The 18,879-nt window shown below is 49.9% G+C and overlaps 1 protein-coding gene across 3 annotated transcripts in view; it reads right to left on the reverse strand.

Annotated features, from left to right (window-relative positions):
- The window catches only part of RYK (receptor like tyrosine kinase), a 172,133-nt gene extending 154,251 nt beyond the window's left edge, over positions 1 to 17,882 (reverse strand). For all 3 annotated transcript variants that reach the window (XM_075341003.1, XM_075341001.1, XM_075341002.1), the window contains exon 1: positions 17,522 to 17,882. In XM_075341003.1, coding sequence (XP_075197118.1) covers positions 17,522 to 17,876 — 355 coding nt within the window. In that variant the 5' untranslated portion in view covers positions 17,877 to 17,882. The remainder of the gene's footprint in view (positions 1 to 17,521) is intronic.
- Positions 17,883 to 18,879: the final 997 nt, after the last annotated feature.

Raw genomic sequence — 18,879 nt, forward strand, 5'->3', positions numbered from 1 at the left:
GGTGTTCTCAATGGGTGGAAACAACAAGCTGCTGGAAGACATCTCTGGTGGCAGCTCCTCTGCTTCAAGAATTAGCCATGAAGAAATCAAGCATGTGCGATCCTTCTGACCCCCATCATCAGGGATAGTTGGGACCCCCTTGTACAAATTAAATGGTCATCTGCAACCATTAAAATCAGCAGGTTTAAACCCCAATAATCCTGTGTATGAGCATCTAGTGCATCCCTGGTCTTGATCCTCCAATAACCATCAGAAACTCGTAGGGCCTGTTCAGCTTATGGGTCCACGCAAGATTCACACCACCCTGTTATATCAGCCAAAGTGGGAAAAATACACAGGATATTTTTTCCCACAGTAAGCAGTTTTTATAGCACACGGTGACCCAACAGTGCAAATACCATAAGGAAACCTATAACTACACAGCAGACAGTGCACTACAACCCCCAGCAGGTTGGCTAAGCAACAGGACCAGAATCGCGTTGAAATCTGTAATTTCAGAAGTGTAAAGCGGGCTTTACACGCTACGATATATCTAACGAGATGTCGGCGGGGTCACGTCGTAAGTGACGCACATCCAGCATCGTTAGTGATATCGCAGCGTGTGACAGCTATGAACGAGCAGAAATACTCACCTTCTCGTAGCTCATTTTCTAAAAATCGAACGTCCTGTTGTTCATTGTTCCTGAGGCAGCGCACATCGCTCCGTGTGACACCCCGGGAACGATCAACTGCAGCTTACCTGCATCCTCCGGCAATGCGGAAGGAAGGAGGTGGGTGGGTTGTTTACGTCCCGCTCATCTCCGTCCCTCCGCTTCTATTGGGCGGCCGCTGTGTGACGTCGCTGTGACGCCGAACGTCCCTCCCCCTTCAGGAAGAGGATGTTCGCTGCCCACAGTGAGGTTGTTTGGAAGGTAAGTACATGTGACGGGGGGTTACAGCATTGTGCGACACGGGCAACAAATTGCCCGTAACGCACAAACGATGGGGGCGGGTGCAATCGCAAATGCGATCCCACGATTAATTGTAACGTGTAAAGCAGGCTTTAGACTTAGTTTCCTGATGAGGATTTGGTGCATTTTCCAATTAAATCAGCAGCTTGTTAATTTCTCTAGAGGTAAAGTTTTATGTGCAGATTTTCCCCATAGACAACAACAGCGGCGGTCCCTGCGCTGGCCGCGATCACTGAAGGGTCTATTGTGCCTGCGGTCCGCAAGAAGCAGGTAAGAGGATTCCGCGGGAACAAAGGACAGGTAAGAAGTGTGTGTGTGTGTGTGTGTGTGTGTGTGTGTGTGTGTGTGTGTGTGTGTGTGTGTGTGTATATATATATACACAACGGCATAATAGGGGACAAGGATGGGGCAAATCACTACAGGGGACAAGGATGGGGCACATCACTACAGGGGACAAGGATGGGGCACATCACTACAGGGGACAAGGATGGGGCACATTACTACAGGGGACAAGGATGGGGCACATCCCTACAGGGGACAAGGATGGGGCACATCACTACAGGGGACAAGGATGGGGCACATCACTACAGGGGACAAGGATGGGGCACATCACTACAGGGGACAAGGATGGGGCACATCACTACAGGGGACAAGGATGGGGCACATTACTACAGGGGACAAGGATGGGGCACATCACTACAGGGGACAAGGATGGGGCACATCACTACAGGGGACAAGGATGGGGCACATCCCTACAGGGGACAAGGATGGGGCACATCACTACAGGGGACAAGGATGGGGCACATCCCTACAGGGGACAAGGATGGGGCACATCCCTACAGGGGACAAGGATGGGGCACATTACTACAGGGGACAAGGATGGGGCACATCCCTACAGGGGACAAGGATGGGGCACATCACTACAGGGGACAAGGATGGGGCACATCACTACAGGGGACAAGGATGGGGCACATTACTACAGGGGACAAGGAAACCAGAATGAGGACATGGAAACCAGAATGAGGACATTACTACAGGACACAAGGATGGGGCATATTACATTTTATTGGCATCTATTTTTATTTTTGAAATTTCCCAGTAGCTGTATTTACCACCCTGGGTTTATACTCTAGTCAATAAGTCTCCCCAGTTTTCTGTGGTAAAATTAGGGGCTTTGGCTTATACTCGGGCCGGTTTATACTGTAGTTTACATAATAGGCTCAGAAATTCCGCAACATCAAAAATGCACCAAGTGGGAACATACCCGGACACTGCAGAAGCAAAATGTGAACAGGACTGTAGCAGTGTATAGGAAGTTAAAAAAGGAACTTGCTCGTTCTGAGCACAAATTTATGTCATTAATTACAAGGCTACATTTTATTGATGACCTATATGGGATCAGTGGGAGTTTGACTCTTTGTGCACCCACCGATCAGCTGATTGAACTGGCACCAGAACCAGCGCCCCGTGGCTGAATGTTCGCCCTGCTGCCTCATTAATAATGTAATTGCGGGGGATCTGGTATTGATCACCAATACTTATGTCCTAGAAAACTACAGCACCTACACTTATTGAAATAATATGTAGCCCTATAAGTCATAAGACAATTCATTACGGAGGATATTTTTGTAAATAAGACAGATGCAGCCATATTGGTTGTCACTTTCCACGTGGCTGGAAATACACAGGTGATTTATCTTTCAGGATTCGATGGTAAATCTATAAACATTCAGCACCCGTTGATGAGGACAATTATGGTTCCACCCTGCTCCTGTTACAAAAATATGGCTGCTACAACTAAAGAATTATAAATTATCAAACTCTTCCAGGTTTACATACATGGCCAATAGTTTGTATCAGGTGGAAATGCTCTTGGTGGCAACTCTCACTGCATCCACAAGAAGCACAAGAGTTCTGGAGGCATCAGCGGGCACAGGAGCATCAGCAGGCACAGGAGCATCAGCAGGCACAGGAGCATCAGCAGGCACAGGAGCATCAGCAGGCACAGGAGCATCAGCGGGAGCGGAGTACACTTCCACCAGACACGAGCGCTCAACACTTCACTGGCTGGCAGTCTCCGGATGATAAATGCCAAGTGAATGCATTAACCCTGAAAGATCAGTGCCACCTATGAAGCTTAGTGTATGCCAGAGCTGGGCAAGGCAGGGACTGAGACAGACGAAAGGCAGAAAACGGGCCCACGGGCCGCCCCATGCCCCTGCTCGATTTGTGATGTCACCAATATCTACATCCTCAGGATGCACACATTGGTAATTGCATGGATGGAAGACGGAACCGCCAGCTCCTTCTTCCACTAATCAGCGTGTGAGGACGCAAACGCGATGAAGTCTGACACCGTGCACTGGAGACAGAGCGCTGGGGGAACTGGGGCGAGAGGAATGTTTTGTGGGGCCCCATACACACTGTATACAGGAGGCTCCGTGGGGCCACATACACACTGTATACAGGAGGCTCCGTGGGGCCCCATACACACTGTATACAGGAGGCTCCGTGGGGCCCCATACACACTGTATACAGGAGGCTCCGTGGGGCCCCATACACACTGTATACAGGAGGCTCCGTGGGGCCACATACACACTGTATACAGGAGGCTCCGTGGGGCCACATACACACTGTATACAGGAGGCTCCGTGGGGCCTCATACACACTGTATACAGGAGGCTCCGTGGGGCCCCATACACACTGTATACAGGAGGCTACGTGGGGCCCCATACACACTGTATACAGGAGGCTACGTGGGGCCTCATACACACTGTATACAGGAGGCTACGTGGGGCCTCACACACTGTATACAGGAGGCTCCGTGGGGCCTCACACACACTGTATACAGGAGGCTACGTGGGGCCTCACACACACTGTATACAGGAGGCTACGTGGGGCCTCATACACACTGTATACAGGAGGCTACGTGGGGCCTCATACACACTGTATACAGGAGGCTACGTGGGGCCTCATACACACTGTATACAGGAGGCTACGTGGGGCCCCATACACACTGTATACAGGAGGCTACGTGGGGCCCCATACACACTGTATACAGGAGGCTACGTGGGGCCCCATACACACTGTATACAGGAGGCTCCGTGGGGCCTCATACACACTGTATACAGGAGGCTCCGTGGGGCCTCATACACACTGTATACAGGAGGCTCCGTGGGGCCTCATACACACTGTATACAGGAGGCTACGTGGGGCCTCATACACACTGTATACAGGAGGCTCCGTGGGGCCTCATACACACTGTATACAGGAGGCTCCGTGGGGCCTCATACACACTGTATGCAGGAGGCTCCGTGGGGCCTCATACACACTGTATGCAGGAGGCTCCGTGGGGCCTCATACACACTGTATACAGGAGGCTACGTGGGGCCTCATACACACTGTATACAGGAGGCTCCGTGGGGCCTCATACACACTGTATACAGGAGGCTGCGTGGGGCCTCATACACACTGTATACAGGAGGCTCCGTGGGGCCTCATACACACTGTATACAGGAGGCTCCGTGGGGCCTCATACACACTGTATACAGGAGGCTCCGTGGGGCCTCATACACACTGTATACAGGAGGCTACAGGGGCCTCATACACACTGTATACAGGAGGCTACAGGGGCCTCATACACACTGTTTACAGGAGGCTACGTGGGGCCTCATACACACTGTATACAGGAGGCTCCGTGGAGCCTCATACACACTGTATACAGGAGGCTATGTGGGGCCTCATACACACTGTATACAGGAGGCTCCGTGGGGCCTCACACACACTGTATACAGGAGGCTACGTGGGCCTCATACACACTGTATACAGGAGGCTACGTGGGGCTTCATACGGTACACAGGAGGCTTTGTAGGAGGCTCACTGTACATAAGGAGGCTGTGTGTATGCTCATATGGTATGTAGGAAAATGACAGCATACTTAAAGTGAACCTGTCACCAGATTTGTCCCTTATACGCTGCGGCCACTATCAGTGAGCCCTTATATACAGCAATTTAGAATGATGTATATAACTGCCCAGGCCGCTGTATAACATAAAAAAACAGCTTTTATTATACTCACCTGCGGGTCCAATTGGCGTCGTTGATCTCGGTCCAGCGCTTCCTTCCATCGTCGAACTCTTTCCCGGCTCCATGTGGATGATGCGTCCTACATCATCCACACAGAGGCCTCCACTGCGCTCCTGGGCATGCGCACATCTCTCTCCCCTCAGATTGACACCAGCGATGCCCATTGGAAACGACCGCTCCACAGGCGGCTATAATAAAAGCTGTTTTTAATGTTATACAAAGCGGCCTGGGATCTTATATACAGTAATCTATAATGCTGTATATAAGGGCTCACTGGTGGTGGCCACAGCTTATAGGGGACAAATCTGGTGACAGGTTCCCTTTAAATAGTCCATATCATTTAACCCCTTCAGCCCCCGGGCACTTTCCGTTTTTGCGTTTTTGTTTTTTGCTCCCCTTCTTCCGAGAGGCGTAACTTTTTTATTTTTCCATCAATCTTGCCATATGAGGGCTTGTTTTTTGCGGGACGAGTTGTACTTTTAAATGAAACCATAAATTTTACCATATAGTGTACTGGAAAACGGCAAAAAAATTCCAAGTGCGGAAAAATTGCAAAAAAAGTGTGCTCTTACAATAGTTTTTGGGATATTTTATTCACCGTGTTCACTATATGGTAAAACTGATGTGTGGGTATGATGCCTCAGGTCGGTGCGAGTTTGTAGACACCAAACATGTATAGGTTTACTTGTATCTAAGGGGTTAAAAAAAATTCACAAGCTTGTCCAAAAAACATGGCGCACGTTTTGCGCCATTTTCCAAAACCCGTAGCGTTCTCATTTTTCAGGATCTGAGGCTCAGTGATGGCTTATTTTTTGCGTCTCGACCTGACGTTCTTAATGGTACCATTTTTGCGCAGATGCTACGTTTTGATCGCATGTTATTGCATTTTGCGCAAAATTTGCGGCGACCAAAAAACGTAATTTTGGCGTTTGGAATTTTTTTGCCGCTACGCCGTTTACTGATCAGATTCATTGATTTTATATTTTGATAGATCGGGCATTTCTGAACGTGGCGATACCAAACGTGTGTATTTTTTATTTTTTTAACCCTTTTTCAATGGGGTGAAAGGGGGGTGATTTGAACTTTTAGTTTTTTTTATTTTTTTTTAATTTTCTAAAACTTTTTTTTTACTTTTTTTTTTTTTATTTTACTAGTCCCCCTAGGGGGCTATTGCGATCAGCAATCCGATCGCTTTGCACAATCTGCAGATCTCAGCTACAGAGCTGAGAACTGCAGATTTGCTGCTTCACTTTCAATGCCGGCTGTATTCCGGCATTGAGAGGAAGTGACTCATGTTAGCTACAGGCGTCATCACATGAACCTGTGCTACCATGGCAACCGCCGAAAGTCACGTGATCATGTCACGTGACTTCCGGTGGGGGCGGGGTAAGTCACTGTCATGGCGGCGCCCATATACATATCGCTGCCAAGACTTTGGCAGCGAAATGTAAGGGGTTAATGGCCGCGGGTGGAAGCGATTCCAGCCGCGGCTAGCAGGCACACATATCAGCTGTTGATAACAGCTGATATGTGCGCCGATCGCCGCCGCCTGCCGGCGGCAGGGGGCGGGGCTTACCGGCACACAATCCATGACGTATCTAGTACGTCATGGGTCGTTAAGGGGTTAAACAAACATTGCAAGAATCAAAACACAAGTGATGTGCACAGTTCTGCAAGTAGCCGGCTCAGATCCTGAAAGAGCATGGAACGGGCTATTGTACTTTGACATCTATTTAATACGTGCAATTATCCATGGTAAACCCCGGTAGGGAACGTATTATTTGTATCATTAAAGCTCAAAATATTAGAAACTTAAAAAATGCTAGGTTCTGTTATCATCTGGGAATTCAATGTGACAGCATGACACATGGTCAAAAATATTTTGCTTCAAACTTTTTACTGTTTTAGCCAAATAATTCCAAAGTTTTTATTTGTTAAAAAAAAAAAATAGACTGGTGTGCCCAGAGATAAGATCGCAACCCCTGCAAACACCTCCAGGATCAGCCAGGGTCTTATGCAGAGTTTGTGAGGAGGTCAATAGCAACTGATTTTCTGGTGGATACTACTTCAGGAAACGCTCCTTATTTGGGGACTTTTTCCTTCCCTGAAGAGATTGACATGTTTTATTTTCGGACAGGTTCTTTGCAGAATTGGACAGCGCAACGCATATGCCTCAAGGAAGGGACATGCATTATATTCTCAACAGACGTACGAGCAGCAAAGTGGATATCCCTTAGGCTAGGTTCACATTTTCGTCAATTTGTATCAGTCACAATCCGCGGCTCTGGTAAACAACGGAATCTATTTGGCGGATTCCGTTGTTCCCATAGACTTATATGAGCAGCGGATTGTGACTGATGCCCTTGCGTTGCATCCTCCGCCTGACTGATCAATCGTGGAACGACTGACCGTTGGGCGGCAGGAACGCAGCATGTAGCATTTTTTGAGCAGCGGACTCCTTTTGATTCCGCTGCGCATGCTCTCTCTCGGCGGCCGAACAATCAGCTGATCACCCGGCAACAGGCTGCTGTGAGCGATCCGCTGATCACCCGGCGGTCGGCTGCTGTGAGCGATCCGCTGATCACCCAGCGGCCGACTAATGAGAGCGATCAGCTGATCACCCGGCTATTGTGAACGATCAGCTGATTACCCAGCGGCCGGCTAATGAGAGCGATCAGCTGATCACCCGGTGGCCGGCTATTGTGAACAATCAGCTGATCACTCTCTCTCTCTCACGTTTTACAATGGAATCAGACAATGAATTCTTATTCTTGTCATCCGTTGTACAATGCATCAGTCACAAGCGTCAACCAACGCATGTGACTGATGGAAAACAACAGAAATGTGAACCTAGCCTTAGAAATGTGTTGGAAGAGTTTTAAAAAGCGTCTTTTTTGAACATTTTATTTATTCTTTTTAAAGAATGGCCCAGATTAAAATATAAAAAAATCCTTCCATGTGAACACAGCCTAACAAACCTGGCATGGAGGTGCCCGGGACCAGGAGGAGCTGTTACACTTACTTCTTTCAACAGTTATAATGAATGCTTTCTAGTAAAACACACTTTTTTTTTTTTTACAAAATCTGTCTACAAAGTTATAATGAACCCGATGCAGACATGGAAAGGATAAATTACGTCAAGATGAAATATAAGTTTACATAACCAGCCCCGGCTGCACGAGTCTCGTTCCAACACTTGAGAGCTTTGGTCTAAACAGAATTACATTATCCCAATATCGACCTCTCTAAAAGCTCCTGCAGCATCCCGGTTCATACAGCAACTCCGGATCTGAGAGATCAGCGGCGCCCGGACTATCGGATACTCCAGATGAGAAGCTCCGAGTATAAGGGCTATTCTGGAAAGACAATATTTCTATCTACAGGTGATCACTCTTACTTAGGTGAGAGGTCCAGCCATTACCTCCTCCAATAGCAAGTACAGGGCAGTTTTGTCCCCAGCTTATGGAGCAGCAGTGCACGTTTGGTGTTGCTACACTTATTCTCTATGTGATGCTGAAGAAAGCCAAGTGCTGTATTCTGGGGCCACTTAAAGGGCACCAATCACCAGGATTTTCCTATATAAGCTAAAGCCAGTGCTATACTGGCACTATCAGGCTGATTCTAGACATACCTGTAGTGGTCAGGATATAAAGATTTTGAAACTCAAGCAAAGATTGTAAAATCAGCAGCTTTTTGAATGGCAGCAGCTGATAGGTAGGGTGGGTATTCATAGTGATTCCCACGCCCCGCCTGTCCATTCTCCCCGTTAGTTATGCTAATTATATTATAGAATTATTTTACTATGTGGCTAGAAGGACCTGTGCTGATGTCATACCCATGTGACCAGAAGGGGTAGGGCCTTAGCCAACAGAAAAATAATGTTGCTTCCTGGTATTAGCTATGTTGGCTGAGGCCCAGCCCCTTCTAGTCACATGGGTATGACATCAGCACAGGTCCTTCTAGCCACTTAGTAGAACGATTCTAAAAGAGAATTAGCATAAATAACAGATAGTGATTCTGCCTGTCCGTCCTCCCACCTATCAAAACCCACCACAGCTATCAATTGATCGGCAGCTGCTGCCATTCAAAAAGCTGCTCATTTTACAAACTTTACATGAGTTTCAAAACCTATACATCCGAACTAATAAACTAAAGGCATGTATAGAATCAGCCTGATAGTGCCAGTACAGCACTGGCTTTAGGTTATATAGGAAAATCCTGGTGATTGCTGCGCTTTAAGTGGTTGTCCAGTTGTGGATAACCCCTTTAGTAGATGATATAAAGTAGGGGACAACCCATCTACATTCTTGAATGTATATTCATCTTCCACGAGCTAAAAAAGACAAAAGGCAAACACTTCTGCCTAAAAATATCTGAACCTAACTCTGTCAACTCTCGTTTGTTACCGCAGTTTGTTTTTTTGGCAAGTCTATGAGATTTCAGTTTTTCACGTTGCAGCTTTTTTTTGGCTGTATCTTTGTGGTGACCACAAAACTGCAGCATGCCAATTATTTCTGCATTTTTGAGCTCTCCAGGCAATAGATTTCACTTAATAAATGCATTGGATAAAAATCGTGCCAAAAATGCATGCATTTTTTTTTTTGTGTGTGTTTTTGCCGCAGTTGCATTTTTTTGGGGCCAAAAACGTGCATCTTTGTGGTCACCATAAAGATGCAGGGTGCGCACACACCCTAAGGGGGCTCCCAACAGATGATGTTAGAGGAGGGAAGGAACCAGCCTGATGAATTTATACACAAGATATTTTTGTTCTACATAGAGATAAGTCGCTGCCAGAGGAGCGTTCCTATATATGCGGGGGCTGAGGAGAGATCATTGCCGGCCAACAGCTGTCTAATGAGGGATTTAGAATATTTAGGAGATTTACAAGAGTTCCCCACTACTTCTTCATGAAGCATCACTCACTGGACGCCCCAACAACAACAGCGAGAGAAGACCTGCAACAAACTGAATACAGATCAAAAGTGTGATAGGAAGATGGGTACAGGGGAAATGTACAATTACGTGATTCAATGCAGGCGACACCAAGGAAGAGAAATAGCCACTGCTGACAAAATTCTACACCCTAAACCTGACAAATACAATCTGCACCAAGATTATCACAGTGGCACTCCTAGGGGCGAGATCTGGCACATCCGGCATGGAGTTAGGCTGGCCATACACATTAGATGGCCGTCAGCCGAATATGCTGCTTGTTCCGATCGTTCGGCCGACAGCCGTTTCAGCCAGCATTCCCAAACACAGGAACACTCATTCAGCAGAGAAAGCTCATTTCAGGGAGAATGTGACCGGCAGTGAGAAATTGGACAGACATGATTGACATTTCTCACTAGCGCCCCCGTACACATCAGAACGTCAGCAGAACATGCCAGTATCGCTGAGCTCAGAGGACTAGTCGTCTAACGTGTGTGGGGGGCTTTAGACGCAGGAGTCTAAGCTGGATTACTTTAGGTCTTTTATTTCCATCTTAAAAAAATGGTAAATACCAATAATATCACATCCACAACATGTCAATTTCTCTTGCCACTAATCAGAGTTTTATGTGCAAAATTTCCCATAGACTTACATTAGATGCAGATAAAGCACATGTAAAAAACACGCAAGTATAATCAACAGTTTTGAGAAAGCCAGATACCAGGAAGTATCAAAAACAAAACAGCTTTATTTAAAACATGGCACCAAAGTGACAAATAAAGACCCACTGCATCAAATTAGGTGCAGAAATTGTGAAACATCAAAAACTCACCAAAATCTCATTGTGTGAACATAACCTTAAACTCCCGACCCCCCCGCGGCCTAGGGACCAGAGCCCCCCCCCCCCGCGGCCGAGGGACCAGAGCCCCCCCCCCCCCGCGGCCGAGGGACCAGAGCCCCTTCCCCGCGGCCGAGGGACCAGAGCCCCCCCCCCGCGGCCGAGGGACCAGAGCCCCCCCCCCCGCGGCCGAGGGACCAGAGCCCCCCCCCCGCGGCCGAGGGACCAGAGCCCCCCCCGCGGCCGAGGGACCAGAGCCCCCCCCCCCGCGGCCGAGGGACCAGAGCCCTGAAAACCTCCTATCAGCATACACCTCTTTTGAGTGATAGGCATTGTGTGATATCATTCTTGCACTATGACACACACACACACACACACACAATCATGCCATGTGTACTAATCAGAAATGCGGTGGCTGCAGGGATGCCACAGGAAGGATCTCAGGGTCTGGTCCTGCAAATCTTTTTTGCTTATAGGGGCTTGTCCATTACTCAGACAACGCCTTCTCAATTCCTATGTTACCTCTGTGTAAAATAATTATTCCAGGGCTCCCTGCGGCCAATCAGTGGCCCCTTCCCAGTCACATCCTTCTGACATAATTGACGTCCCGAGGTGGTGAGAGCAGCAATTCTTCCAGATGTCTGACATAGTGTCACATGTGAGCCCTGGGAGAAGCCGTGCGGACACCACTGAAACAGCTGTTGTTAATGTTATTTTACAAGAAGGAAATATATGGATTGAAAGGGGGGTGTCTGGGTAGTGGTCAAGCCCTTTAAATCTAACATCTTCTGTTCGGTCACAAATCAATATATTTGTCTACAAAAAGTGCCAATTGTATCTATATGACTGCGCAGTAGTAAATGTGGCCAGTGTTTCTACCTGCTCTCCACTTTGGATAATAGAGAGCGACTCAATAGAGATCCCATTCTATCGAGGTTCTTGTGTCCCATGTGGGCACCAAATAAACTGGATCAGTGACCGGCACAAAGACTTCTTTACTGCAATCCGACCCAATCACTCTACTGAAATTACAAATACAGTGGAACCTTGGTTAACGAGAACAATCCGTTCTGGGACTGTGTTTGTTAACTAAGTTACTCATTCAGCAAAGCAAGTTTTCCCATAGGAAATCATTGCAATGCTGACAATTCGCTCCACAACTTGTTAAATATCCCATCCTGGTCCCCTATTGTGTCGTTCCACACACACAAACACACAAGCACACACGCACACATTATGCTCACCTTACCTTCCGTTCCATCACCGGCCTCATGGGACTTGCAGTTCTCCGGTACGGGCTGTGTATCGGGTTACCATAACGACGAGGGAGGAACTTCCGCTGCCAGAGCGCTGACGTCAAAGGCAGGAGCTGCTTGCCTCTGATTGGCCAGCGCGCTGCCTTTGAGTAGCGTCTGACGGGAAGTTCCTGCTTCGTCGCTATGGTTGCCGATGCACAGCCTGGAGCGGAGCGGCGAACCACAGGACCCAGGAGGCCGGCGATGAAACTGAAGGTACACATATTATGCTCACCTTACCTTCCGTTCCATCGACGGCCTCCTGGATCTTGTAGTTCGCCGCGAGGACGTCGCAATGTACCCAGGAACTACAAGAACCATGAGGCCAGCGGTGGAACAGAAGGTAAGGTGAGCATAATACTGTATGTGCGTGAGTGAGTGCGTGTTTGTGTGGACTGCAAGTGCAGGTCAGAGGGTGGTGGATGTACGGAACCGGAAGTGTGTGCGGCGAGTATTTTGCTCGCACAGCAAAGCTTTCTCATAAACCGGGTTACAAATTTACAGAAAGCTTTGCTTGTTAAGCGAAATTCTCGTTAAGTGGGTTACTCGTTAAGTGAGGTTCCACTGTACAGTGCCCCGGGCATTCATCCTCTATCTCTATAGATGGCACAGATCAGATGCCCACAACACACGCACATCATCCTCTAATCTCTGCCACTGGAGAGAGGAGGCCAATGACTACAACTTCCATTTTCTTACCATAGTAATCAATAAACATTTTGCAGTGCAGTCAGATTACTAACTACAAGTCCCCACAGGCACAACAGATACAGCTACAACCAGAAGGTTACACACTATCTATAGACACATCTGACATGAAGACACAATAATTCCAGTTTTAGGTCAATTAGGAAGCAAAATTATTTCTATTTGCCAAATGCCAGAATAATGAGGGAGAGAGAGAGAGAATGTTTTAAGGCATTTTTATTACTTTCTGCAAAGTCAAAGGTTTACATACATTTCATTAGTATTTATTTCCATTGTCCTTAAACTATGACTTTGGTTATACATTTTGGATCTCCCTCCACAAGATTCTTAAAATAGTTGGTAGGAATTTGGGCCTATTCCTCCTGACAGAACTGGTGTAACTGACCCATGTTTGTAGGTCTCCTTGCTTGCACTGGCCTTTTCAGCTTTGCCCAGAAATTTTCAATAGGATTGAGTTGTGAGTTGTGATGGCCACTCCAAGACATTGACTGTTATCCTTAAGCCACTTTGTAACCAGTTTGCCAGTATGCTTCGGGTCATTGTCCATTTGGAAAACCCATTTCAGCCCAAGGTTTAAGTTCCTGGCTGATGTCTTGAGATGTTGCTTCAGTAATGCCACATTCTTCCCTCATGATGACATCTATTTTGTGAAGTGCACCAGTCCCTCCTGCAACAAAACAACCCCACAACATGATACTGCCACCCCTGTGTTTTAGTTGGGATGGTGTTCTTAGGCTTCAAAGCTTCTCTTTTTTTCCCTCCAAATGTAAATGGTCATTATGGCCAAACAGTTCAATTTTAGTTTCACAGGACATGGCTCCAAAATCTAAGGTCTTTGTTCCTGAGTCCATTTGCAAACATTAATCTGGCTTTTCTTATGTTTCTTTTGGAGTAATGGCTTCTTCCTAACAGAGTGGCCTTTCAGCCCATGTTGATACAGTACTTGTTTCACTGCGGATAATGACACAATCTTACCAGCTTCCGCCAGCATCTTCACAAGGTCTTTTGCTTTTGTTCTTGGGTTAATATGCACATATCTGACCAAAGCACGTCTTCTTATCATAGAATCCATCTGCTTCCTGAGTGGTATGATGGCTGGACACTCCCATCTTGCATATAATTGTTTGTGTAGATTAACGAGGCACCTTCAGGTATCTGGAATTTTCACCCGAGGATGAACCAGACTTGTGCAAGTCCACAATTTTCTTCCTGAGATCTTGGCTGATTTCTTTTGACTTTCCCATGATGCTACACAGAGAAGCAGTGTGTTTCAGGTGTGCATTAAAATACATCCACAGGTGTGTCTCCAGTTAACTCAGATGTTGTCAATAAACCTATCAGAAGCTTCCAAAGCCATGACATCATCATATGGGCTGTCCTATATTGTTTAAAAGCATAGTACTCATAATGCCCTGTCACACACAGAGATAAACTGTGGCAGCAGTGAAATTGTGGACAATCAGTGCCAGGTTTGTGGCTGTGTACAAATGGAACAATATGTCCATGATTTTACTGCAACCACAGATCTGCCAAAGATTTATCTCTCTGTGTGACGGGGCCTTTAGTGTATGTAAACTTTTGACTGCAGAAAGTAATAAAAATGCCTTAAAACATTCTCTCTCATTATTCTGGCATTTGGGAAATATCAATAATTTTGGATCTTAATTGACCTAAAACGGGAAGTTTATTCTGATTTCATGTCAGACAGTGACAAAAACATGCAGATGTGTCTGTTGAGGTAATGTATGTAAACTTCTGGTTTCAACTCTACATGATAAAAGGACAAAGCCAGTCACGCTCTTTACCATCTGTGTGTAAGGACAATGGCCGTAAAACCAGTGCGCCCCGTTTGACAAGCTCTGCCACCAGTGAATACTGAGGCCTATTCAGGCTCTGCCCCAGGACTATGGCAATGTATACTGTGCCCTCTAAGTAACCAGGCTCTGCCTGGACATTGGCTGCCCGATCATGGCTCCCCCCAGCTCAAGCTCACCCTCGCCCCATGATCCGCACCACTTCACCTCGGTCCCAGTACCTCCCCCCGCCCTGGTTACCCACGCACAGCCTCCCCCCTGTGCCGTTTCCACCTTTCCCCCCGATTTGCTTCTCTTCCTGAGTTCTGGCTCTCCCTGGGTTCCAGTGGTCCCTCCAGTATCCCCCATTTCCCAATCCCAGTTCCCAACTTCCTCCCGGTGCAGGCTCCCTGCTGCCTGCCACGGTTTCAGCTCCACCCCCTTCTTTCCCGATCCCGGCTGCCCTCCATTTTCCCCCTCCACCAGTCCAGGCTCCACCCCCTTCCTCCCAATCCCAGCTTTCTTCAACTTCCCCCTCCGCCAGTCCCAAAAAACACACTCGCCGCCCCCCCTCCTCCCCTTAGTTTCAGCTCCACCCTTCTCTTCAAGATCCCGGCTCCCACCGCTGGACCCAGCTTCGGCTCCCCTAACCCCCCCCCCCCCCCCATTTCCCGGCTGCTCCCCCACAGTGTCCCCTTCTAACGGTCCCAGCTACTCACCCACAGTGTCCAATTCTCACGGTCCCGGCTCCCCTAGTTTCCCCCTCCGGTCCAGACCATCCCCCAGTCCTAGCTCCTCCCCTACCCCCCCTCCAAACTCCCTCCCAAATTTCCCCCGTTTCCAGCTTCCCACCCCTCAGTTCTTTCTTCCCCGGTCTCCTTCTTCCTGATCCTTCCCCCGGTCCCAGCTCCGGTTCCCCTCCATGATCCGGACTCCCTCCCCCGGTCCCAGCTCCGGTTCCCCTCCATGATCCGGACTCCCTCCCCCGGTCCCAGCTCCGGTTCCCCTCCATGATCCGGACTCCCTCCCCCGGTCCCAGCTCCGGTTCCCCTCCATGATCCGGACTCCCTCCCCCGGTCCCAGCTCCGGTTCCCCTCCATGATCCGGACTCCCTCCCCCGGTCCCAGCTCCGGTTCCCCTCCATGATCCGGACTCCCTCCCCCGGTCCCAGCTCCGGTTCCCCTCCATGATCCGGACTCCCTCCCCCGGTCCCAGCTCCGGTTCCCCTCCATGATCCGGACTCCCTCCCCCGGTCCCAGCTCCGGTTCCCCTCCATGATCCGGACTCCCTCCCCCGGTCCCAGCTCCGGTTCCCCTCCATGATCCGGACTCCCTCCCCCGGTCCCAGCTCCGGTTCCCCTCCATGATCCGGACTCCCTCCCCCGGTCCCAGCTCCGGTTCCCCTCCATGATCCGGACTCCCTCCCCCGGTCCCAGCTCCGGTTCCCCTCCATGATCCGGACTCCCTCCCCCGGTCCCAGCTCCGGTTCCCCTCCATGATCCGGACTCCCTCCCCCGGTCCCAGCTCCGGTTCCCCTCCATGATCCGGATTCTCTCCCCCGGTCCCAGCTCCGGTTCCCCTCCATGATCAGGACTCCCTCCCCCGGTCCCAGCTCCCCTCCATGATCCGGACTCCCTCCCCCGGTCCCAGCTCCCCTCCATGATCCGGACTCCCTCCCCCGGTCCCAGCTCCGGCTCCCCTCCATGATCCGGACTCCCTCCCCCGGTCCCAGCTCCGGCTCCCCTCCATGATCCGGACTCCCTCCCCCGGTCCCAGTTCCGGTTCCCCTCCATGATCCGGACTCCCTCCCCCGGTCCCAGCTCCGGTTCCCCTCCATGATCCGGACTCCCTCCCCCGGTCCCAGCTCCGGTTCCCCTCCATGATCCGGACTCCCTCCCCCGGTCCCAGCTCCGGTTCCCCTCCATGATCCGGACTCCCTCCCCCGGTCCCAGCTCCGGTTCCCCTCCATGATCCGGACTCCCTCCCCCGGTCCCAGCTCCGGTTCCCCTCCATGATCCGGACTCCCTCCCCCGGTCCCAGCTCCGGTTCCCCTCCATGATCCGGACTCCCTCCCCCGGTCCCAGCTCCGGTTCCCCTCCATGATCCGGACTCCCTCCCCCGGTCCCAGCTCCGGTTCCCCTCCATGATCCGGACTCCCTCCCCCGGTCCCAGCTCCGGTTCCCCTCCATGATCCGGACTCCCTCCCCCGGTCCCAGCTCCGGTTCCCCTCCATGATCCGGACTCCCTCCCCCGGTCCCAGCTCCGGTTCCCCTCCATGATCCGGACTCCCTCCCCCGGTCCCAGCTCCGGTTCCCCTCCATGATCCGGACTCCCTCCCCCGGTCCCAGCTCCGGTTCCCCTCCATGATCCGGACTCCCTCCCCCGGTCCCAGCTCCGGTTCCCCTCCATGATCCGGACTCCCTCCCCCGGTCCCAGCTCCGGTTCCCCTCCATGATCCGGACTCCCTCCCCCGGTCCCAGCTCCGGTTCCCCTCCATGATCCGGACTCCCTCCCCCGTCCCAGCTCCGGTTCCCCTCCATGATCCGGACTCCTCCCCCGGTCCCAGCTCCGGTTCCCCTCCATGATCCGGACTCCCTCCCCCGGTCCAGCTCCGGTTCCCCTCCATGATCCGGACTCCCTCCCCCGGTCCCAGCTCCGGTTCCCCTCCATGATCCGGACTCCCTCCCCCGGTCCCAGCTCCGGTTCCCCTCCATGATCCGGATTCTCTCCCCCGGTCCTAGCTCCGGTTCCCCTCCATGATCAGGACTCCCTCCCCCGGTCCCAGCTCCGGTTCCCCTCCATGATCCGGATTCTCTCCCCCGGACCTAGCTCCCCTCCTCCTCCTCCCTCCCCCCGGTACCAGCTCCAGCTTCCCCCCTTGTTCCCGGCCCCGGTTCTCCCTTCCCCCAGCCGCACTCACCGATCAGCCGCCGCACCTCCTCCTCGCTCATGTACACGTTCAGCCCGGCCTCTCCGCCGCTCCCGGGCCCAGACTGAGCCTCACTGACTCCAAGGAAAACAGCAAGTAGCAGCAACAGCAGGGACGGACACCACAGCCCGGGGCCCGGCTGCCTCCCCCATCTCCTCCTCCACCCCGGGGGGTCCGGGGCCCCGGGCAGCATGTCTCTCACAGGCCGTGTTGAGAGGAAAGGCCGCCCCCGACCATCCCTGTACACGTTATCTGTCCTGCAGCCGAAACCACCACACCGCGGACACGATACAAGACCCTGGCGCGCTCGGTCTTTCTCACGGAGGATACAATCCACTACACGCATGCGCTCTCTGTCCTCACTCCGCTCTAAACATTGCACAATTTTGCCTCTTCCAAGCCGCCGTTGTCTTCTGTGGCTCCCAGGCGCCCTCTTCAGGATGGATTTTGTTATTGTATTCCCCCTTTTTTTTTTCTTTTTTTTTTAAATAAAAAAACTCAATCTTTATTGACAACATAAACAAAAGACTTAAAAACATAGAACAGATCTGAGATCTCTGTGCACAGAGACTGCACCACACACCATAGTCCGGCTTTTTCATTTCATTTTAGCCTCTCAGTCTCCACTCTTCAGCAACTGGATGACTATGGCTGAGGCGTTCATTTATGTGGCACAACGTGTTTTATTTTTTTACGCTGTTTAGTTTAGATTTTTTAATGTCCATGTTCCACACCAAATAATATATCAAAAGAACACCCCAGGTTTTTCCAGGTGTGTGGATATGCGTGCAATAAAAAAAAAATATATATATATATATATATATATATATATAATGTACACCGTTATGGCGGAATGTGTTGGCACCCTTGAAATTTTTCCACACAATGAAGTATTTCTCCCCGAAATTTGTTGGTTGCACCCCTTTCGTTATACACTTGTTTATTTCCTTTGTGTGTATTGGAACAGCACAAAAGAAAGAAAAAGGCAGATTGGACATAATTACACACAAAACTCCAATAATGGGTCGGACACCCACAACGTAATATTTGGTTGCACACCCTTTAGAATGAATAACTGCAATCAATCACTTCCTCTAACCACCAACAATCTTCTTACACCTCTCACTTGAAATTTTGGAGCACTCTAGCACTCTTCCACCCTACGTTGCAACCTTTAGCTACAGTGACAAGGGTTGAAAACATCTTGATTATGTTACACAGCATGGACAAAGGGACATCAAGATCTCTAGAGATGGACTTGTAACCTTGACATAATTGATATTTTTCAACAATTTTGGTTGTCAAGTCCTCGGACAGTTCTCTTCTTCTCTTTCTATTTTCCATGCTTA

The sequence above is a fragment of the Anomaloglossus baeobatrachus genome, chromosome 3, assembly GCF_048569485.1.
Source record: "Anomaloglossus baeobatrachus isolate aAnoBae1 chromosome 3, aAnoBae1.hap1, whole genome shotgun sequence".
Lineage (NCBI taxonomy): Eukaryota > Metazoa > Chordata > Amphibia > Anura > Aromobatidae > Anomaloglossus > Anomaloglossus baeobatrachus.